The sequence below is a fragment of the Pseudonaja textilis genome, chromosome 2, assembly GCF_049901715.1.
Source record: "Pseudonaja textilis isolate UNSWEBS1 chromosome 2, rPseTex1.2, whole genome shotgun sequence".
Lineage (NCBI taxonomy): Eukaryota > Metazoa > Chordata > Lepidosauria > Squamata > Elapidae > Pseudonaja > Pseudonaja textilis.
The window spans coordinates 200645190-200669197 of NC_141991.1; the positions used below are offsets into that span (position 1 = coordinate 200645190).

The 24008-nt window shown below is 36.6% G+C and overlaps 1 protein-coding gene across 1 annotated transcript in view; it reads right to left on the reverse strand.

Annotated features, from left to right (window-relative positions):
* Window positions 1-2454: 2454 nt before the first annotated feature.
* Window positions 2455-24008, reverse strand: part of SHC3 (SHC adaptor protein 3) — a 36187-nt gene continuing 14633 nt past the window's right edge. Inside the window, exons 3-12 of the mRNA XM_026703932.2 lie at window positions 21324-21387; window positions 18125-18244; window positions 17071-17124; window positions 16466-16517; window positions 15059-15185; window positions 11624-11756; window positions 10166-10262; window positions 8382-8579; window positions 5918-6213; window positions 2455-3374 (exon numbers count right to left, since the gene is read on the reverse strand). Coding sequence (XP_026559717.1) covers window positions 3246-3374; window positions 5918-6213; window positions 8382-8579; window positions 10166-10262; window positions 11624-11756; window positions 15059-15185; window positions 16466-16517; window positions 17071-17124; window positions 18125-18244; window positions 21324-21387 — 1270 coding nt within the window. The 3' untranslated portion in view covers window positions 2455-3245. The remainder of the gene's footprint in view (window positions 3375-5917; window positions 6214-8381; window positions 8580-10165; window positions 10263-11623; window positions 11757-15058; window positions 15186-16465; window positions 16518-17070; window positions 17125-18124; window positions 18245-21323; window positions 21388-24008) is intronic.

Genomic DNA, 24008 nt, shown 5'->3' on the forward strand with positions numbered 1-24008 from the left:
GAACTGTTTATTTTGAACAGGAAAATACATATTTTGGGAAGTTGGGGGGAAGAGTTGCTAGTTGACAATGATCTTGCATTCGAAGTGATGTTTCAATAAAATAATATTAAATCAAATAATTAGAACAGCTCCATTACATTCTTTAGAATTATACTTACTTGAAAGATTTGGTATTTTGAAGAAGAGCTCCATAATTTTTACTAATGGGTTCAATTTGTGAGTTCTTACCTTCCCATCCTGTTCAGCCAAATGATTTGTAATCTTAGATGACAGAGCTGTAATATTACACATCTGGAAAGTATAAATTTGGAGAAAACTGTAACATTGCATTTGCACACAATTCTAAGTATCCATTTGATATGTCATCAGGACAAAGTAATTATCAAGAAAATGTATAGATAAAAACAGATACGATTTTTTATTTTTAATGAAAAATTGAATCTTTCAGATTTGCAGTTTGGTGAAATTGTGGGCAGGAAAATCATGTTTTCTATATTTAACTCTGTCCCGTTCAAAAGCAGCCGAGAGTCTTGTTTTATGTTTTTCTTTCTTTTTTAGAAACTGCCTAGGATGGTTAGCAGCTGTTCTTTGTGAAGTGACTTGAATCATAAGCAATGTTTCATCAGTCTCCAATTTATAAGTCTCTGTAAGAAATTATGTTTTTTTTCTGAAAGAAGTTGGGAGACAAAATACCATTGTTCAAATGGTAATATAGCTCATGAAGAGACCACTTTCTGCCAGCTGGACTGCTAGTAAGGAGGACTGTTTAGTTATCTTCTCCAGATGTTAGTTTTCCAAACTAGAAATGGCTTTTTGTAAGATTTATTTAATGTGACCTTGCTACAAATACATAGCATAAAGAAGTAAATATTGACATAGAAAGTAAAACCCTTCTTTTTGCTTCCATGGTTTCTGGAATGATGAGATATAGAGAAAATACAATGCAAAAGTAGCTATAAATATAGAGAAAATTGCATTTGTTTTAAAAGTACAAAGTCTGGGAATTGAAATTCCAAAAACACAGCAGACGCTTATAATTATCTTCTTAATGGCAGCCATTCATAAGACCAATGCATGGTATAGATATTCCTGCCTCAGGGATCTGATTAATCCACCTAAATTAAATTAATATATTTTTTCTTAGGCTATTATTTTATGCAGCTATTCCAAAAAGAACCCTTGAACTACATGCTTTTAAGGTGACAGAAAATTCTTTGTTGTGTATACCTGAAAGAAATGTTAGTTTTAGCTTTGTAAAGATGAATTTCAAAATGCTTCAGTCCACTTAAGTCAGAACTCACTTCCAGTAACAAATACCTCTAGAAGACCCACAGGCCAAGCGTGAAAGATCAAATCCACACATGAAGATCCAGTTAAATTGATTTATTGCTAATCATGCCTATGCACAGGAATCTTTTCAACCAATGGTTAGCATCTCCTTGGAGTTAGATAAGGGTCAACAGAATTCAGGGAAGGTTGGACTTAGTTCACTTGTGCCTACATAGGGATTCTAGGCTGATCCCTCTTTTAAATCTGTCCCCAGGTTCTCCCAGTCCCTAAAGATTAGAGATTTAATATTGCTTCCATTAAAGGAAGTATTGTCAATTAATGTAATTTATAGATCTAAATGTCAGAGCAGCTGGCTGCAGACATTGGAAAAAGCTAAATGGGTTGCTCCTTGGATGAGAAACCACCAAAAACTCTCTAGGCCAGTGCGTTTTACTGATTTGGGGGTGGGGATGTGGTAATGAGGCCATCTATTTAATAACTATATGAAGCCTGCTGAAGACATAATAGTTTTTAAGATTAAAATTAATAAAGAAAATAATAAAGAACATTATTATCCTATCCTCGTAAGAATTTGGATTATTCTAATACAAATTTACTTCATAATTACATTTATTTATATATTCTAAATGTAATAGAAATATTAAAAAAATCCCACCACACCCCAAATTATGAAATTAATTGCTCTGAGGATTTAAACAAAAGCATTGGGTTGGTTCAATTAATGAAGGATAAGCCTATTGACAACTATAAAATAGAAAGTCACTCTTGACCCCATACTGTATACCCTCAATTAGATTGTGGCAGGTTGAAGATATCTGGAATTTAACTACCAGAATTATCCAACCAGCATGGCTGGCCATGGAATTCTGGGAGTTGAAGTCTACACATCTTCAAGTTGTCAAGGCTGAGAAAGCACCGCTCTAGCCTGTAGACAGAAATCTACAGTCTAAGCTGTGGACTAGACTGGAAAGTTTCAAAGTCCAGAAGATGATAGTGGCAAATAATTTCTGCGTTTTGTTGCCAAAGCCACAATCTCCCCTACTACAGTCTCTCCTTCCCCCAACTACATATGCTTCCCCACACCCCAAGCATTCTTGTAGAAAAAATGGTCACATAATTTTATACCTGACTGCAAAAAAAGAATTACATGTCTAATAAAATCTTGATATTGAACACTCTTTTATTAAATCAAAGTAATTTCATACAGCATATTAATAGAAAATTCAATGCATGTACTTCATACACAGATCACATCAAGTCATAGTCAAAACAAATTGCAAACAATCTGGAGTAGTGTTATATACGAACCAAAATGAGACACCTGAAGTGTGGGGAAATGATCATTTGCTTGAGAAACAAGAATGTGTTAAAAAGTTGATTCAGGATAACATTTTCTGTTGGAATTCTATCTCACAGAGTCATTTTCCTTTATCTGATGCTTGTTCATTGCATTTTTTTCTGTTTGCTTTCTACTATTGTGCTTATATTACATTTCTACTATTACCTTTTTTTAGCTTTAATTTTCTAAAGGAAACAAGGCTTGTGACACATTCTAACTTCACAATCATACACTACTCAGATCTTTTCTTCTGCTAAAACTGCGCTGAAGAGTAGAAAAATGGTTGTTGTCTTCAGCAGATTGACTTCAAAAATATAACTATCTACCATGTCTATATAGAATGGGACATGTATGTATGTACACAAACAGTGTTCCTGTTAAGGAATGAGAACACTTTGAATAAAGACACTTTTCTGAATATCCTCCCAAGCAATGTTTTTTTAAAAAATTGCTTCCCTATTCCAAAGTCCTAAAAACATTATTCTAGTCCCCTGCAGAACTGGTATTTCTTCGGCCTATAGAAACCTCAATGGATGATGTTGTTTTTCTGTAGACCTACAGCTACGTTTTATTTCTGATTGTGGTTTGTTGCACATCTCACCAGCCACAGGGCCAGTCACTGGTTTTTTTCAGCAGGCTGTTGGAGGCAGAGTTCAGTTCCAGAAGAGACAATGGGTAAATTGTACTCAAGATGATGCTTGATCAGGTGGCCAATGCTATCAAAGGTACGATCCTTCGTACGGATCTGAAAATAAGAAAGGACATGCGATCATATCATTTGCCAGATTTAATTATGCTTAACTTAAGGTCCAAGCAAGGTGTAACAATTCATTCATATGAATTTGATAGGTATGGCAGTCTGGAAAATTATAAGGTTTGGAAAGTCAGACTGGGAGAAGACCAATGAAAAAAGTGAGGGATCAACTTCAAAATGAATCTATTTCTTTGGTCTATGCCTATTTCTTTAACTGCCATGCTTGATTTTACTAATCTAAAGACCAATATAAAAATATTGTACTACAGTTGTGAAAATGACTACTTTTTAATTTTTAATGCAGATTTTTAATGTCCAACTTACTGATGTACATAATGAGCAAATACATGGACCACATTGTGAATGAGGAGACTAAAGTTAAATTGAAACTGGGGTATTCTTTAAGAGCTCAGATCCAAGCTTAGGAACTGGAGTCTTTAACAGAATGGCAAGCTTTTTGAGCAGAAAAACCTGAATCGTACTTCTGAAATGTGGTATGTTTCCTCTCTTTATGAAGCTTTGCAACCTCAGCTTAATATAGCCTCACTGATGTGGTGAGAGTAATCTTTGACTGTCCTCTGCTGTTCAAATATGAAAGTTGCACCTATTATTTCTTGGTTCTTCAACAAGAAGCAGAGAGCAGCCTATAAATAAGTAGAGAAATTTAGAGCCCATAAAAAGGTGATGTATCCTATTGAAGTTTTGTTGGCACTAAGGATTATACAGAATCATCCATTCTACTTCAAATGATATCAAGACCCCCCTAAAAAATTTCCCCCTTCTCTTTCCTGGTGAGAAAACAATTCCCTCCTAAATGAAGGATGATCCAAGCCATATCAGAGATGGCTTCCAGGGAATGTGGTTCAATAGGTTCATATGGAAAGTTACTCAGTTTTGAAAGAAATTGGCTGGGAACCAGAAGTAGATCTGCTGGTGCATTCTCAGAATAGAGACTTATTTGCAAATAAAACTGATACCACAAAAAGAACCAGCAGAGTTCTTTCCCTGTCAGAAGAAAATTATTCCATGTACAATCTAGCTAGTGATGCTGAACACTTGAAATGAATTTGATACATATGTCAAAATCATGTCATCTGACACATGAATTGCCAAATTGATCAAAACACATTACATCAGTTTATTTGTCTCTAGATTGCTTTGGAGAGGTTCAACCACCTTTCAGGCCTTAATGAGGCCTTAAATTGGACTGCAACTCTTCTTCCATATATATGAAAGAGTTAGTGGAGCAGGTGGCTAAACTTTATGCGGAGTTTTCTCATACTGACTGGGAAATCTCTTCACAAACTTTGCCTTCAGACATGTAGGAGAACCATGTAGGTTGCTTTGCACAGGAACACTTTTAGCAGCCAGAAAATGGCATCTGGTTCATCAGATTCAAGCCTAAGATCAGGGCAGGAGTCCAAACTTTACATCCAAAACCTGGAGCAACAGAGAATGACCTTATTCTTTGCAACATCTTCTCAAGTATTTGAAGAGTGTTAACATATCCCTCCTTAGTTGTTCTGCAAGCAATCATCATCGGGCTTAATTTTTAGTACCCCGATTGTTCCCTTCTCCAAGCCTCAATCCATCTTAAAACATGTAGACCAGAACTGGACAAAGTATTTCAGGCTGCATCTCACCAAAGCACATTATGATAGAATGATTGTGTGTGAGAGAGATTTGGAAATGAAACAAAGAGAAAAGAGATAATTGGATGAAGAGTGGACTCTTGCAATTTTTAAGATCTTGGTTATTTCATATCTGTCCCATAGAAGGCTCCCCTTGCCAATAAACCATACCAACTAGCCCTGCCAGCCAAGTAAAGAACTGTTTGTTTTTTTAAAAAAAAGGTTTTATTTTTAAATTGGAATATAATATTCTTTGTGGTGGTTTCACACAACTGTATTGGCTTTTGGATAGGCAATTTGGGGTTATTAGGCTGCCTTGTCCTTCTCTTGCTGTCTTACCTGAAAAAAAGTTGCAGGGGTAATGTCTCAAAATATTATTGAGGTGAAATCCTTCCGCTTATTAAGCTGAACCTCTGTAGTGTCACTCTCCCTTAAAGATCTCTCCCCCGTTTCATTTTAATCCCATTTGTTTACCCTCATGAAAAAGTTTCAGATATTTTGATGCTTATGGTTGAAACTTTTATTGACTCATATCTAGATGAACTGAATTGTACTGCCTATGAATTTCAGAATAAATCAAAATGAATCAAATCACGCAACTATTGAATCTCGGGTTTTCGATCTGAATTAAATTGGGGCTGATTTGCACACACCAAATCCTTGTGAAGCTTCTGGGATGGTATCCCTCAAGAAGCAGGAGTGGGTTTCATCAAGCTGAAGCATCTCTTCAAAATTGCCCTGGTCCCTAAGATAAGATTCTCTATTGCTATGGATATCCTGCTGCATCCTCGCAAGCTAAGTGTGAATCAGCCTGTTTTAATGATGAAAATGGATAGTGTAGAAGTCTGTCTCTACAACCTAAAATAAAAGAGGTCTTCCCTCTCCTTAGGATCACATACTTACAACTCCTTCAGGATCTACCAACAGAAGATGTTTGGCTTGTCCATTCTGTAACCCAGTGAGGACATAGGATCCTGGATTGGAGGTACTTTTCCTAACCAGAAAGTCTCCACTTTTCTTTAAGAGATGTTCTGCTTCTTTCCTTGTCATTTCTCCTTGATACCAGGGCTCAACGCTCAGTTCTTCAGCTACAGCTGCCCCACATGCTCTGGACAGGAGAGGACTGGTACATTCAACTGAGGTAGCCTTATTTAAAACAGGCCCAGGCATTTGATTCTTGAGAGCATCTTCAAAAGGGCCTATAAACAGAAGAAATAACAGAAAGAAATTAGCAACACAAGTAGCCCAGCAATCATTTTATGCCATCCAAATTTCTTAATTTTTCTGTATACTGTAAAGAGGTCTAGATAAATTGCAACTACTGTTCTCTTCGCCTGAGACAAAGGGGTTTTTAATTCAGCTTAACTTGCACTGGTTGTTCTACTACATGTCAAAAACCTCTGGGCTTTTATAGTTAATTCAGTTGGGTAGAAAAGAAATTATACTTAACTTTTTTTTCCAAAACTAAATATATTTCAATACAATTTTTATGAATAACATTAGCATGTTTCTGTATTAATTTAGTTATAAGGTGATCAAAGGGCTCGTCAGATTAAAAGTTAGGTCAAAGAGAAGCTGCAGGGTGATGGAGTAATATGTAATAAAAGAATAACAGCAAGTCTATTACCTTAGCAGAGGAAATAAAATTTAAAAAGCAAGAAATTCCTAGATATTTTCAAGCATCACTTTCTGGACACTGCCTAACAGGAAGGATAAGAACTGAGGTCCAATCTCAATCTGTGGTCCAGGAGAATCTCATGATTTTGGGTATTCAAAGCCTTGAAGACATTCAAGAGAACTAGTCACATATATTTCTATCCATTTTCCAGCACAAGTCATTCCCTAAGGCAATTTAATTATCCAAGCAAATGAGAGCCCATCTCTTCACATACTCTATTCCTATCAAGGGAGGGAGGAAGGGAAGAAGGAAGGAAGGAAGGAAGGAAGGAAGGAAGGAAGGAAGGAAGGAAGGAAGGAGGGAGGGAAGGAAGGAAGGTAAAATGGGCTTGCTGGACCCAACCATCTGGACAATTTCTGTCCAGACTCCAATCATTCTTTTTTAGAGTGGAAGGTTAAGCTTTAACTCCAGAAGACTCTCAAGAAAAAGATTTATCTTGATTGTTAGAGTCGGGTTTCAGGCTGGGGTTCAGCATGCAAATAGCATGCCTATTGATGACTTGTGACAAAGTCAGGATGGAGGAACATGCTCCTTGATCTCTCAGCAGTACTGAACATGCTATTCTTTTGGATCAGCTTCAGGCTTGAAAGTGAAAGCATTGTACAGAATATACAGAATAAGAGTTGGAAGGGACTTTGTAGGTCATTTAGTCCACTCCAACCTCTTGCTCAAGGAGGAGAGCCTATACCATTTCTGACTAGGGATGTCCAGTCTCTTCTTGAAAGCCTTAGCAATAAAGCACCCACAACTTCTGAAGGCAGGCTGTTCCCTTGGTTGATTGTTCTCGCTGTCAGAAAAATTTCTCCTTATTGCTAGATTGAATCTGTCCTTGATCAGTTTCCATCCACTGTTTGTTGTCTGACCTTCAGGTCCTTTGGAAAATAGATTGACCCTCTCTATGACAGCCCCTCAAATATTGGAACACTGCTAACGTGTCAACTGAGTTCTTTCTCTTCATTAGACTAGTCATGCCCGGTTCTTGCAACCATTCTTCATATGTTTTAGCCTCCAGCCTCCTAATCATCTTTGTTGCTCTTCTCTACACTCTTTCTAGAGTCTCCATATCCTTTTTATAGTGTGGTGACCAAAAACGGATGCAGTATTCTAGGTGTGGTCTTGTTAAGGCTTTATAGAGTTGTATTAGTACTTCACATGAGTGTTTCACAGTAGTTCTCCTGCTTTCTATGTGACCAAATTCAGTTAAAATTGGAATGTTAAATTAAATTAGAACATCAATGTAAATTGCTCGCTGATTATTTCTGTGAGTCCTAAAGTGAAGATTATCACTGCTTCACAGCAGGTTTAAAGCAGCAAATGACTGGAAGTTCAATTAATCCATCATTTCCTCCCTGCAGAACAAATGGCAGCCTTCCTGCTCAGCTCCCATTTGCTTTTCCAAAAGCAGATAGTCAAAAATAGTTGACGGTTCAAAAAAAGCAGGAGGAATGTGAACATTTGGTTCAAAATAATTTTTTTTAGCAATTGTTGAGGAAGTTGAATCATGTCATAATCTTATTGGCCAATAAGTGTCCATTCTGAATCTCTTTCCAGGATTGCACTTTTCAATCAATATACTGTATAATGGTGGTTATAAAATTGTTGACCACTTAATAAATTCTAAAAAGCAAAAAAAAAAAAAAGATCATCTATTTCAAATTAGATTTTAAAAAGATGGTAAGATGAACTTACTCATGTCAAAAAGATCTTTTCCTGGCCTGCTGTCTTTGGTGCTTTCTACTTTTTCAGTAAACAAATTTTCAGCCTCTGTCTGAAGAGCATGTAGAGTTTCCATATTGATATGTCGTGTATTCACATACATGGGCATCATCTCTTTTGATGGATCAACATTGGATTTTCCTTCTGGCATACTGTAGATGTCCAAAGACCCTGTGAAACCAATACATCCAATGAAAACTAATATATCCCAAATTCAACAGTTCATTTTGCTTCAATTCTAGAAACTCAATTTTTCACTCTTTCTCCATTATGTAGAATTCATTCTGCATCATTGTTGACCACGTCATCGTTCCAACAGTATTTTTTCCTGTCCTGTGAACAATCAGACTTGTGCAATTTTTAAAATGTTTGTTTCAATATTAACTTTATAACCTTGTTTTTCTCATTTTCATATAGTAAAATAGCATCTGGACACAAAAGCCATACAAATAGATAAGATTAAAAAATAGGGGAAACTGTTAATAATTCTTGTCCCCTATAAATACAGCTAAATGTAATAATTATAAATCACTTAAAGTCAGTTAATAGCAATTCATCTGAAATACCACTGCTACTTTTAGAAGAATACAATAAAAGTGACAGAGGCAGACAGCAGGAAGTTTTTAATTAATTTTGGAAAGTTTCTTTGCTAAATAAAACAGACTTCAAGTAAATATACAGGCAGATTTTTATAGCTGAGAAGAACTCTGCTAGATATGTTTGATAGCTAAAGAGCCATAGTGTGAAAACAAAATTTAACCAAGATAAAAATAGAAAGCTCTTCTAACACAATATTCTCTAATTGGTCAATGACAAAAACCCACATTGCTTGGATTCTTACATATAACTACACAAATACTTTATCATTTCCGAGGTGCTGAAAGAAACTCAAAGTGACCAATACCAGCTAAAGAACTAGCATATGTGATTTCACATTGTGTGAATACTAATCATAATAGTAATAATCACAAAATATAAAGAGGTGCAAATAGAAGAATGTGACAAAAGAAATTAAAGATTGTTCCAATATTAAAAGGCACCTTGGGTACAATCCCAAAACATCTGGAGCATCACTTGAACACCATCAGCAATGACAAAATCATGATTAGTCAATTAATCAAAGCAACTTTACCTGGAACATCTTACATCCTACAATGATACCTTTAACACCATCAAACATCAAACTAAATAAGTAGATAAAAATGCTGATTTTGTTGTTCAGTAACACCAATGTCAATGCCAATAGTGTTTAGCAATAGCACTTAGACTTATATACTGCTTTACAGTGCTTTACAGCCCTCTCGAAGCAGTTTACAGAGTCAGCATATTGCCCCCAACAATCTGGGTCCTCATTTTATCATCCTCAGAAGAATGGAAGGCTGAGTCAAACTTGAGTCTGCTTAAGTTTAAGAGGAGTGCCAGACTTTTTGGAATTATTATTTTACCCTATCTTTTCTATATATAATTCAAACTCTATCCAATCAAAAACAATGAAAGATGGACACAAAAGCCAAACTCAAGAAAAGCCAGACCTACATTATTATCTTGCATGCTCTCCAAAAGATAAGTAAGGACAGTATCATCTGAATTTTGTGGGAGCAGGGGAATGCTATTCCATGTGATAGGTGCAGTGATGGAGAAGGCATGCTTCTTGGGTCCTACTAGATAACTGAGTGAGAATCTACTGTAGAACATGTGTTGGAAGTATGCAGTACTGTACCTTGAGTGTACATATAAAATACAAGATTATGGTTTACCTTGCCTGCTCGGTGTCTGTTGCCGGTCTTCACCACATAGATCTCTAATGTGCTGGCTCTGGTAGTATGTTTGCTCTTTTCCCAATGCTGATGCAGACTAAGGCAGTAGTAAAAATATTCTTCATGCAAACGTTACCTTTAAAAACTGTTAAGCATTTTCAGTAGGTCTTTTTTTATGATTGGTCCAGGTGTAATTCTACCCAAACCCAGTCTTCGTTCATTCATCATGTACACACTATGCTTGATCATGAATGAGTTTGCATAGGAGGATGAAAGTAATGATGACCTTCTGGAAAACTGCATTCCTTTCCTGTTTTATTAACCCCTGTAATTCTAAATGACAAAGTTGGTATATTACATCTATAAAAGGAACTCCTCCACTTGAATCACTCTCTCCTAATCAAAGAAGGAAGGAAGGAAGGAAGGAAGGAAGGAAGGAAGGAAGGAAGGAAGGAAGGAAGGAAGGAAGGAAGGAAGGAAGGAAGGAAGGAAGGAAGGAAGGAAGGAAGGAAGGAAGGAAGGAAGGAAGGAAAGAAAGAAGGAACGGACAAGGAGATGACTATTTTAGTTAAATTAGGAGAGTGTAAAGAACAAAAATTACCAGAGCAGTGCTTTCCTTCACAATCTAGTAAACAGTTATTAAATATTAAATATATATGAAATAATATTAAATATTTCCTTCATTCTATAATTAGATGCAAAATACCAGAACATAAACTCAGTTACTACATACTGGTAAAAAATGAACCAGACCAAAGTTAGTTTCAAACATGACCAAGCAGGAAGGAGTTTGTCAGGTTATGTTATTATTCCTGAGTCAATTACACTAACATCTCTTTTTGGCCCATGGGTCATTTACAGAAACAATATAACGTACCATTCTCCTCCCTAAATGATGTCATGCTACCTATTGCATTTTAAATGAAGATACTACATTCATTAATATTTGCCCAAATATTAATGGCATTTGGGAGTGGGGGGAAGCCCATAGATGTCTAAGACATAAACAGGAACTCTAGTGAAAATCTTGTTCCCATGAACAAAAGCAGTGGCAATAAAGAAATAAAGATTTATGATAGGGCTGTTCTTCTGCATACAATTATACTGCCATTTTGAAAAGATGTTGCAGACCTGGGCAGGGTTTAAAAAAAGTTACAAGAAATGAGGACAATGGGCAGCTTTCATGGATCAAATAAAAGCATGGCAGAAAAGGACTTATACAATTATACTTGATACAGATAGATATCATACTTGGCATAGATAAAATGAAGAGGGACAAGTATTTCATCCTCTGTATGATATCAAATATTTGGGTCAAACAGCTACATCGATTGGCTGGAGAGGCATCAGCAAAGTCTCTCCTCATCCTTTACTTCTCTGTATCTTTTAGGCAGCTATTTTCAATCTGTCTTCAACCTTAATCCTCTAAGTGACTTTCACAGGGATTGCTTTGCTTACCTGAGCAGGATCTGAAATAGGGGGAATTTTGATCTTGACTCTGTCGTCCACTTTGTTTGGAAAACTATTGTAGTAGGGATGTTCTGCCACTTCGCTATCTTCTTCCATCCACAGTTCATCCAAACTTTGCATCCTGCAAAGAGATGCTCAATTAATTGCTGCTTGATTTATCTTCATTTGTTATCACAATGAAACAATAATTTAATATGGGAATAGTTTGTAAACAAGGTTTTTTGTTTTAATATCACAAAGTATCTGTGGATCCTAAAGTATGAAATAATGTGGGCACATGTTGACTGTAAAGGTCATTCTTTTAGTCATTAAGCAATTAGGACTATTTTATTTGGGTACTATTTTTCTTTGATGAAGGAAGCTACTATTTTTCTTTAACAGATAGATAATCAGAGTTGGAAGGGACCTTGTAGGTCATCTAGTCCAACCCCTCACCCAAGCGGGAGACCCATTTCTGACAAATGGGCAGTCCAATCTCTTCTTGAAAGTCTCAAGTGATGGCGCTCCCACAAGTTCCGAGGGCAAGGTGTTCCATTGGTTGATTGTTCTCACTGTCGGAAAGTTTCTCCTTATTTCCAGGTTAAATCTCTCCTTGTTCAGTTTCCATCCATTATTCCTTATCTGGCCTACAGGCATTTTAGAAAATAGCTTGACCCCTTCCTCTCTGTGGCAGCCCCTTAAATATTGGAAGACTGCTATCATGTCTCCCCTGGTCCTTTTCTTCACTAGACTAGCCAAGCCCAATTCCTGTAACCATTCTTCATATGTTTTAGTCTCCAGGCCCCTAATCATCCTGGTTGCTCTTCTCTGTACTTTTTCTAGAGTCTCAACATCTTTTTTGTAATGTGGTGAACAAAACTGAATGCAATACTTTAGGTGTGGTCTTACTAAGGCTTTATAGAGTGGTATTAGTACATCACTTGATCTTGATTGTATCCTTCTGTTAATACAGTTTAGGATTGCATTAGCTTTTTTTGGCTGCTGTACACTACTGGCTCATATTTAGGTAGTTGTTCACTAAAACTCTAAGATCCCTCTCACAGCTACTGCTATTGAGCCTGGTTTCACCCAGTCTATATGGGTACTTTTGGTTTTTCTTCACTAAGTGTAGGACTTTACTTTTCTCTACATTGAATTTCATTTTGTTAGTTATGGCCCAGTGTTCTAGTCTGTCAAGATCCATCTGGATCTTGAGCTATCTTCTTGTGTGTTAGCTATTCCTGCCAGCTTAGTATCATCTGCAAATTTGGTAAGTTCCCCTTCTATTCCCTCATCTAAGTTGTTAATGAAGATATTGAAGATTACTGGGCCTAACACAGAACCTTGTGGCACCCCACTGCTTACTTCCCTCCATGTAGACTTTGACCCATTAAGGACTACTCGTTGAGTACGGTTTGCCAGCCAGTTGCAAGTCCATCTAGTGGTGGTGTTATCTATTCTACTTTTTTCTAGCTTACTAAGAAGTAGGTTGTGGTCTACTTTGTCGAATGCCTTGCTAAAATCTAAATATATTATGTCCACAGTATTTTGCTGGTCTACTAATTTAGTCATTATCTTTGATGAATATGTTTTCAGGATAGTTGTAGGATCCAATCTGGGTCAGTCACTGGGATGAGAGGTTTTGTCTTCCGAGCTTTCGGACTCATGCTGGAAGCCCTGAAAGATGGAGCCCATCTTCTCCCTGAAGTTCCAAAAGTTCAGAAGACAAAACGTCTGGCGCCGGGGACTGAACAGGATTGGATCCTATTTTTCTCTGAGTTCATGTTGTCCTCCAAAGATGAAGTGTGAGAAGGATGCTACCTTCTATCTTCAATAGCATGTTACAGATGGAATATTCCTTATTGGAATCAGGGTTTTATGCATTAGGATTGAAAGTTCTACTATGGTACAGTTTGAGCCCTCATTCCTTTAAACAGAATGTTATTGAAAATTGCTCTTGCTCCCAGGCATTTCAGCCCAACTTCTAGATCTACTTTGAAGTCTGTTTTATAACAGTTATTCAAAGGTTAATAATAACACTAATATAATTTATTCAATTTATGAAAACACCGCATCAGAACTCAATGATATACAAGTACCACTTTGCCCTGCCTGATTCTCAATACACAAGCAGGGCAATTCAGCTGTCTAAGATCTTCAGCATAAAACCATTTGCTCTGTCTCCTATCTTATGAACTTATTTGCCCCATTAAAAGGCATCCTAATAAATTTTATTGCCCCTTCACTCTCTTAGATGCAGAAAAATAATCAAAATAATATCATATTATATTATGTACAGGTAGTCCTCAACTTACAACCACAATTGAGCTCAAAATTTTTGTTGTTCAGTGAGACATTTGTTAAGTGAGTTTGGGCCTATTTTACCACCTTTAACTGTTGTTAAATGAATCACTACAGTTGATTAGTTAGTAACCCAGCTGTTAAATGAATCTGGCTTCCCCATTGACTTTGGTTGTCAGAAGCTGGCAAAGGTGATCACATGATCTTGGGATATAGCAACACACATAAATATGAACCAGTTGCCAAGAATCTAAATTTTGATCACATGATCATGGCGATGCTGCAAAGATCATAACTGTGAAAAACTGTCATAAGTCATTTTTTCAGTGCCATTGGAACTTTGAATGGTCACTAAATGAACTATTTTAAGTGGAGGACTACCTGTATAACAAATATATAATATAGAGAGTTGTGATAGTACAGTAGTTAGAATGCAACTTATTGCAGTCTAACTCTGTTGACTGCCAGCAGTTTGATTCTGATCGGCTCGAGATCGACTCAACCTTCCATCCTTCTGAGGTGGGTAAAATGATGACCCAAATTGTTGGAGGAAATATGCTGACTCTGTAAACCACTTTGAGAGGGCTGTAAACAGGGGTGGGATTCTACCGGTTCAGACCGGTTGGGGTGAAACAGTAGTTCTGGTGAGCATTTGGACCCGCCCACACACCCCTACTCTTTCCTGTGCTTATTTCCTAGTTTTTTTTCTTTTTAACACAGCTGATTTGTGTGGCAGAGAGGTTTGCCGTGCATCAGTGTTTTACTCACTGGGGATGCAGCAGAAGGTAAGTAATTAAGTTGAAAATGAGCTTTTTAAAATGTAGAGCACACATGCAAAGCACATGTTTACTGAACTGGTTGTTACACCGGTTGAATTGTACCACTGGCTGTAAAGCACTATCAAGCGGTATATAAGTCTATGTGCTATTTCTAAATATATAATATGATGTATCAAAAGATGATTTCTTCTGGCATGCTGCTCAGTTATCATATCTCCATGCTCTAGTTAAAACATTTACAGGTAGATTTAATTAAAACATTTCCAGCTAGAGCTGGTATTAAAATTCTTGAGTAAAATAGTTCTTTGTTATTCCCCTAAACAAAGAAACCTATGTGTATAAAAATCTTGATGATAATACACACCTGTCTTGAAGTGCTGGAATCTTAGAGGGGCACTGCAAATACTGCTTAAAACGAAGTTCAAATGCTTGCCCTATAGTACTGATTATATCCTGGGCAAGACCATCATAACATTCAAGAATATGACATGCTGGAAGTGATGACAAAACAAGGCCATTATTCAAATATATATCCAGGAAATATCTCTATTACAGTTTCCAATTTTATTTGCTGAATTGTGTAAATATGAAAAAAAACCATCTAAGCAATGTTAATGACATCATACTGGCATTGTTTTAATTCTTGATTAGGAGCAGTTCAAACTTTGATATAAAGTGAACATCTAGATAAATGTTTTAAATAAATAAATAAAATTTTATCTGACCACTAGGCCATCCCTGGAAAGTAAAGCAAAAAAATGAAGATCTGACTGGAACTATAGGATGTATACTCCTGGTATAAGTGATTAATATGTTTCATTTCTTTGATAAAGTTTGATATGTCAATTAGTCTTCAAGGTAGCTCAATACCATGTTATAATAATGCCTTTCTATCCACTCCTTAGCTAAAAAGCCCCCAAAGTGGCTTAAACATCATCAAAAGTTAACTTGCAGCAGTTAACTGGGTGGTCTACCTTGCTTCCTTGCAAAATCTGATGATCAAATTTGACATACAGATGAAAACTAGTCTACCTCAACTTTTGCTGAACTCTGCTACATCATTTGTAAAATGTTGAGAATTCTGCCCTTCCTGTTAGAAGTCATAGGTTTGAAAGGACAGAGAGCCAATCCAGCAGCATAGCAAATGCTACATATCTAACTATCCTCAACCAAGTTCTTATGAAAAGCTCTTGAGGGAGCAAAGTTATAAAGTAAGTTAATCTTGCATGCGGATGCAATGCACTCTGCTCGACTGGCTGCTAATACAATCATTATTTTTCCATTTCAAAGAGCTGTGGTGCCATAGTGGTTAGAACGTAATATTGCAGGCTAATTCTGCCGACTGCCAGCAATTTGATTCTCACCGGCTCAAGGTTGACTCAGCCTTCCATCCTTCCAAGGTCAGTAAAATGAGGATCAGACTGTTGGGGGTAATGTGCTGACTCTGTAAACAGTTTAAAGTGGGCTGTAAAGTACGATGAAGTGGTCTAAGTGCTATTGCTATTGCAGCTCTTTTTTCTAATATATGAAAGGATGGGAGAGTCAGTCTCAGATCTTTGATTATTTTATTAATTTGACCCTCATCATTTTGAAGGCAAGATGTGCTTTAAATGAAACATCTGAACAAATAAATACAAGCAAACTGCTAGCCAAATACCTGCAGGAAGCCATTAGAAATAGAATAATTGAAGAGAATCTTTTCTAATTGAAGAGAATCTGAACAATATATGTTTTCAAAAGGGAAATGAGACTAAAGATAAGGTATTTTTACCTCTGTGATTAACAGGATCCTTAGCTACATATGCAACATAGTCTGTTGTATCCTGTTGGAGGAGGATAGAGAATAAAAAGGTGAAACATCTATCATGAATATGAAAGTTTCCTTTTGTGCTGAATCAGAGGTCAGCTGAATTTTCATCTGAATCTTTGCAATCTGTACCAGATTATGCCTGGATCCCATGGTGGCAAAAATGTTATAAACATCAATCAAATTAAATTTTAGAACAGATACATTAATCAAGCAGGCATTCTCAAATACTTGCATAGGTAACTTTGTAAAGTACTAACTGAGAAAATCTTTAGGTTAGAAAATCAACTGAAAGCTTAAGATGCTATTTTCAAAAACTGAGCTATAGTTTTCAAGGTCCATTAAATGAAGCTCTTACAAATTATGAAATTATTTGACTAAACACCACTGAAAATATATTCATGTATCACAAGCATGTTCAAATAAATTGAAATTTTCTTTGTCTTTCTCCCTTACCACTAAGCTCCAGGGTGTAACAACGAGCAATTTTTTCTCAAGAAAGGTAAGTAATAAATTTGGCACAATAGCCTCTTGCATCAATAGCAAATGGTAAAAAGGAAGAGACTTACCACATCTACTCCAGATGCAAAAGAAATAGATTGCATATGATGGTTTGCTATAATCTGTAGAGTTAAGAAAACAATGTGTAAGATACACAGAATGCTGGTTTTCCTTTCTTTTTCCAGCTGTGTTCTTGAGTGTGTAAAATCAGAAGTCCAAATTAGAAATACAAGGGTATCAGGGACAAATATCATGTATCTCTATGCCTCCATTTATAGTACATTCAGATGACAACTCTGTCTGTAAGATCTTCAAGAAACATTCAGATGCGAATCTGGAATTTGGCAACGAAAGTCAATATTTCGCTTTGCCGCCCTCTTTGATTTTCTTTGTTTCTTTTTAATTTCAGTATGGCTCTTATTATACAGAGATCCTTTCATTATTAGCTGCTTCCAGAATCAGTGCAAAGAGCTAACAACCTCCATTTAATGCCTGTCCCCATGACACTGTTTTTGTCTTATCCTCTGGCTATGGTTTACATAGCCCTACCCTACTGTTTTCTATATTGACAAAGACCCAGTCCTTTCCCTTTAAACCACCAGAGTCTCATCACAATGTTGTCTAAAACAATTAATCTTACAACATACAAAGCAAATTCACAGTTTGAAAATAGCAGAACAATAACTATGCAAGGAAAGATACCCTAATCATTACCCACTTTACACCTGCAGGAAGTAGATTAATAGATCAATAGATTAAAGGAGTTTGAAGGGGCCTTGTAGGTCATCTAGTCCAACCCCCCCCCTCCACCCAAGCAGGAGACCCTGACAAATGGCAATCCAATCTCTTCTTGAAAGCTTCCAGTGATGAAGCTCCCACAACTTCTGAAGGCAAGCTATTCCATTGGTACTTGAAGGGATGGGGAAATGATCTCAATTAGTGGTGAGTTCAAATGGAAGAAATGGCCTCTTGAGTTATACTATTTACCTATATTTTTACTGAAGTAAATTGGATATTCAAATGCTCATTTTTTCAAATTATAAGGATTAAAAATGGAAATAGTTTGCTTACAATAACCATAAGATTTTAAAGAGAGAGAATTGGAATGACAAAAATACCAACCTGCTTGCAGTCAGGAGTCATCAGGTTTAAACTGGTGGTAGATATATTCAGACTGATGTTCATTCCTGCAAACTGAAGATTGCTCTTCCCCAGAATATTAGAGAGAGCTTTACTTGGTGGCTGAAAAAGTAAAATGCGTGTATTTCAATATTCTACCCATATTTGACAGCTTCTGAATCCCACTGAATAAATTGACACCTCTAAAATTTAAAAGTCAAGAATGTGACAATTTAATCAATGGTGTACAGATGCTTTAAATACTGATTTAAAAGAAAGAGAAAATACTATAGAGAAGAAAAATGGACCTCATTTTCTATAATTGAGTGATGGAAGCAATAGTTTTAAAACCGGAATCATCAACCTTTTCTGGAAACTGAAATCAGTAACCCCGATTGCTGGTGAGAATTTGCAGGATTGCAAACCTTAACTCCTGCTTAAGATTTTGTATTATTATTTTTCAAAAAGCATTTATAGGTAGTTCTTCACTTACGACTACAGTTGAGCCCAAAATTTCTGCTGCTAAGCTAGACAGTTGTTAAGTGAATTTTACCCCATTTTCAACCTTTCTTGCCACAGTTGTTAAATGAATCACTGCAGTTTTAGGTTTGTTGTTAAATGAATCTGGCTTCCCCATTGACTCCATGATAGAAGGTCGCAAAAGGGAATCACACCCTGGGATATTGCAACTGTCATAAATATGAGCCAGTGGACAAGCATCTGAATTTTGATCATGTGACTGGGGATGCGGCAACAGTTGTGTGAAAAATGGTCCTAAGCCACTTTTTTCAGTGCCATTATAACTTCATATGGTGATTAAATGACTATTCTTTATTTTAAAGGGCACTTGTATTGACTGAAGACAAATAGGTTTCTGAATAGGCACCACATTTTTTAATGATCCTAATAGCTATGGGTTGGATCAATGATCATATAAATATGCACACACAATATACATTAAATGCATGAACTTATAAATAAATATAAATATGGCCTAGTTATTTCAGGGACCATTTATCTCTTGAAGTTTGTGCCCATCCTGTAAAATTGGGCAGAGTTGGCATCTCCTGGTTCCATCAATTAAATAGTGTCGACTGACAGGATCCATGAAATGGGCCTTCTTTGTTTCTGAGCCTGCCCTTTTGTAAGAATATTCCCTCAGATTCCTATGCCCTCGGAAGTTGTGGGTGAGCCATCACTTGAAACTTTCAAGAAGAGATTGGACTCCCATCTGTCAGAAATGGTGTAGGGTCTCCTGCTTGGGCAGAGGGTTGGACTAGATGATTTACAAGATCCCTTCCAACTCCGATTATCTGTTATGTGTTATATGGCCTCTACCCTGGCCTTACTTAAACTAGCCCTTTAAACCCAATTCTTCTGCAGGGACTAACACTTAGAGTGGCAGACCCCATGTATGATTATTGGATTGCTAGAGACTGAGCTATTTTCCTCCCAACATTTGGTTTTATTTGGTTGTGTATTATATTGTCTCAAATTGTTTAATATTGTATACTAGAGATACTAGAGTTGTGCAGCAAGAATCAATCAATCAATCAATTAATAAAAAAATCTGTCTCCAATCTCAATGTTTTAAAATAAAGTTTGAGAGCAGTGGTTATTCAGCTCCACATAATTTTATTAACAATTGCTAAGATTCTTGCTAGATTTGGAGACAAAATAGTCTTAGTATGTTAAAATTAAACTTGTCTGTGATTGGATAGTAGAAATATGACCCTTTCAAGCATACTGTGTCCCACTGAAGTTTGACATCAATAATACACTATGATTAGAAGGTAGGCATATAGCATGTGTCTTAAACCTCAGCTGAATGGCTAGTTTTGGTTCTTTCATTTCATGTCATTTGAGTTCAGAGATGACGTACAAATGAAATTTAACTTGCACACTTTGTGATATCCATGTGAAACCAATCATCTGGAGGTTTTGTTTACATTGTTATAAATATATAAAAGACACATAGTGTACCTATCTCTTGTCTACAAATTAATCCCACAACAGTTATGGATATCCCGAGGGAGTCACTGAATAATGTTTGAGGGAAAATAGGCATGGATTCAATTCAGTCATTTTGTGGATTGGGAAATCAACGGTTAGGAATGGTGGGATTGCTTTCCTCTTGAAGAATTAAGTGTGAGGTTGACAATTCTCTTGAGCTCACTACTATAGTCAATAGCCTGGGTGGTAGAAGTTATAAAAAATGTCTTTTACTAGTTAAGGACAACATAGCAGCTATCACGTGTTCAAAACTGTAGAAACTACCATAGTCATTTGTAACCCACCTCTACTTATCACTAAATTGAAGTAATGTTCTATTCTACACTGTAGTTGCTTTGAATCTAGCTCAGAAACTCACAAATACCTCAATGTGAATGAAAGAACAATGAAAGGAAATGGGTTAGGTTTGGTTAGAAGGTGAGTTTAAAAAGTGAATACTAACTAAATACTCTGCCCATTTTAAAGGATGGGCACAAACTTCAGGAGATAGATGGCCCCTGAAACAACTAGGCCATATTTATATTTATGTATATTTATATGCATTTAATGTTCATTGTATGTGCATATATTTATATGATCATTGACCTACCCTGTAGCAATTAGGATCATAAACAATGCAGTGCCCTATTCAGAAATCTGAAGCTTCAGGATAGATACTTTTATTATATTCTGGTTAGGGCTACCAGATATGGGGTGTCTTTAGAGAACTGCTAGGTTGTTAAATGGCACTAAGACTTAAAATTGTCTGTGTCTTTTCACAGTCATCTAGTAGTCATCTGGACTGAAAACCAGTTTGGTCTAATGGCTAATCCTTAACCCTGGTTAACTCTGGTTAATACAGCGAGCAAGAAAAAAGAAAACCTGAGTTCCAGTCCTGCCTTTGGCATAGAAACCAACTGTATACTTTGGGCTTAGGAAGAAGACAGTAGCAAACCACTTCCAAAAATGTGGCTGAGAAAACTGAATGAATTTATCCATGTAGTCACCAGTAGTCAAAATATAAATGTGAATAAAAAGATAATTCTTCTTACCAGGACCTTATTCTGCTCAAATTCTCATGTCTCCTTTGATGCACAGAAGCTGAATAGGTTAATTTTGGGATATTTTTTGGAGATAAAATTGGAGAAGAACATGATAGTTGGGCAACAATATAATGGTAAGTCAATAAATAAATAATTAAGATTACTACCTTTCTTCTTTTAAAAGCTCCTTTGGTTCCTGGCACAGCTTCACAAACAAGGCCAATTGCTTCTCTAAAAAGATGGAATAGGATGTCAAAAGCAAATGCTTATGCTATTTTTCTTCATTTATTTTTTACAAACAGTGCTTGAAAACCTAAATTGGTCCCTTATGACATTAATGTATATAAGAATCTGCAGAAAAATCTGAAGTTATAATTAGCATTGTATGATATTAGGCAGTTGAAATATTGTATATTTTGACAATTTCATAACTTGCATTAATTGTGCTAATAGGAACAGCTGGATGACTGAAACAGCAAATTCTCCTAAAGGAATGTGAGTTAATAGCAGAATATATTTTTAATGCATGGATTTTCCTTCTACCTGAAAGATATACTTTGGATTTCTGGAGTCAATGAGATTGATTTTAGATTAGATGTAACAGGCACTTCCATACCAAAGAGAGTATATGAACATTTATTTTGAATCAATGCAAACAGTCTGAATAAATATATGGCAAATTCTGTCAACTCTTAATTTTCATTTTCTTGCAGTTTTTGGTTTAAATGCACACAAGCACATGAACATACACCAACACAGAGCACAATGCTTCACAGTCAAATCAAGTCAAATAAACTCTTATTGAATATGATATCAGGATGATCTGAGTGCTTTGTTACAGAAAAAGATTCCTCAATCTTAATATTTACTTCTATTATAGATGGACTGTTAATTTTATTAGTTGTATGCTGATCTATGACTGATATAAAATGAAATGTAAAATAAAAATTTTGCGTTGAATAACCTTCATAGTTCCATAGCCATAAAGGATTGGCAGTAATGTTCTACAGATACTGGTAATCCTCGATTTACGACCACAATTGAGTCCAGGATTTATTTTGCTAAGTGAGACATTTGTCCGATTTTATGACCTTTCTTGTCACAACTGTGAACCACTGCAGTTGCTAAATTAGTAACATGGTTGTTAAGTGAATCTGGCTTCCCCATTGATTTAGCTGGTCAGAGGGCTGGAAAAGATGGTTACATGACCCCAGGACACTGCAACGTCATAAATATGAACCAGTTGTCAAGCATCCAAATGTAAATCACATGACCATGGGGATGTCATAGGTCATTTCAGCAGCTGCAGAATTATTGTTTCATAGGACACGGCAAAATAGTTGCTAGCATTCTTTCCTCTGATAGTTGTTCCCTATGCTGGGACTGGAACTGCAAGGAGAAAGAAAGAAAGAAAGAAAGAAAGAAAGAAAGAAAGAAAGAAAGAAAGAAAGAAAGAAAGAAAGAAAGAAAGAAAGAAAGAAAGAAAGAAAGAAAGAAAGAAAGAAAGAAAGAAAAGGAAAAGCTGAAACAGAATGACTTCTTGATACCTAGCATAGAAAAATAGCAGATAATCAAGATGAATGATTGGCATCTCTTGTCCTTTCTGCCTATGGCAAGAAATTAGATGATAAAAATCCAGATTAGCCTAACAGAAGTAAACTATTGTTAAAAAAATTGCAAAAGAAAAAGTGGGAAAAACTGATGGGGGTTATAAATGAAAGAAAATGGCATCTTATTCATTCCCTGAATGCAACAGGATGACTGCCCAATAAAATCCTTATCTGGAAACACCAAAATTATCATGTGCTTTAAAAAAGTATGGCAAAAATAGGGTTAAATACTGGTTTGCATTTGTTAACCCCTTTGAAGCAATGGACAAGCTTCCTCCAACTTGGTGTTGTCTTCATTGGAAGACCAGAAGCATCAACCTCTATTTCCTGATTTCCACAGCTGACAAGCATTCCCAGAAGAGCATCTGTTGGCAAAAAGAAGTATCCAATTTTTTCATGGATGGGTGTTTATGATATATCTTGCTTTCTTGATCAGACTGACTATTGGGCCAGAAAAGGTGTGATGACCCGGGGCGTGGCACAAAGGCAACACCGTCAAATAAGCAGGAAGAATCAGTCCCTTTATTATCTCCAACGTCCAGGTTACCTTCGGCTGGAGAAAAACTCTCCCAGGAATAGTCTTTAAGTGGAGGAAATTCAGTCCGAAAATGAAGTATATACAAACTGTAACTAAAAATCCAACAAACCACGCTGCAGTAATTAACTTGACAGGGCAGGAGAAGGAATTGCAGACTTGAAAGCACAGCAAAACACACGCAGTTGGGAAGACGCCAGGGACACAGATAAGCCTCGATGACACCAGATAATTCACAATTTTCTCCCAACAACTTGCTGTGCGCAGCTTCCCTTTTAAAACACTGTGTTCCCAGCTGCAGCTAATGAATCAGGGCCCTTTCGTCCCCCATAAGCCACGCAACTCACGTTGCTTCCTTCTCCGTTCCTCCCTGCGTTCCCTAGGATGAAGAGGGGGTGGGCCTGGGTCTTCCTCCAAATTCCCTCTCACTTGCTCTACCTCTTCACTGCTCTGCCCAGCTGGCCTTTGCCCTCCCCCAGTTTCTTCCACAGCCAATGGAGCCACACTCCCACTCCCTGTCAGCTGCTCGGCCTCGCCTCCAAATCAGATTCCAACAGGACAGGACAAAAAGATTTCCAACCAATTAATAGTAGGGCTATTGGGCAAAGAAGGTAGAACAATGCATAAGTAAGATATCTCCTCCTTCCTCTCCTTCTTTATCCATCCCTTATATATCATGGCATGCGTCTAGCTATTTATACAGATAT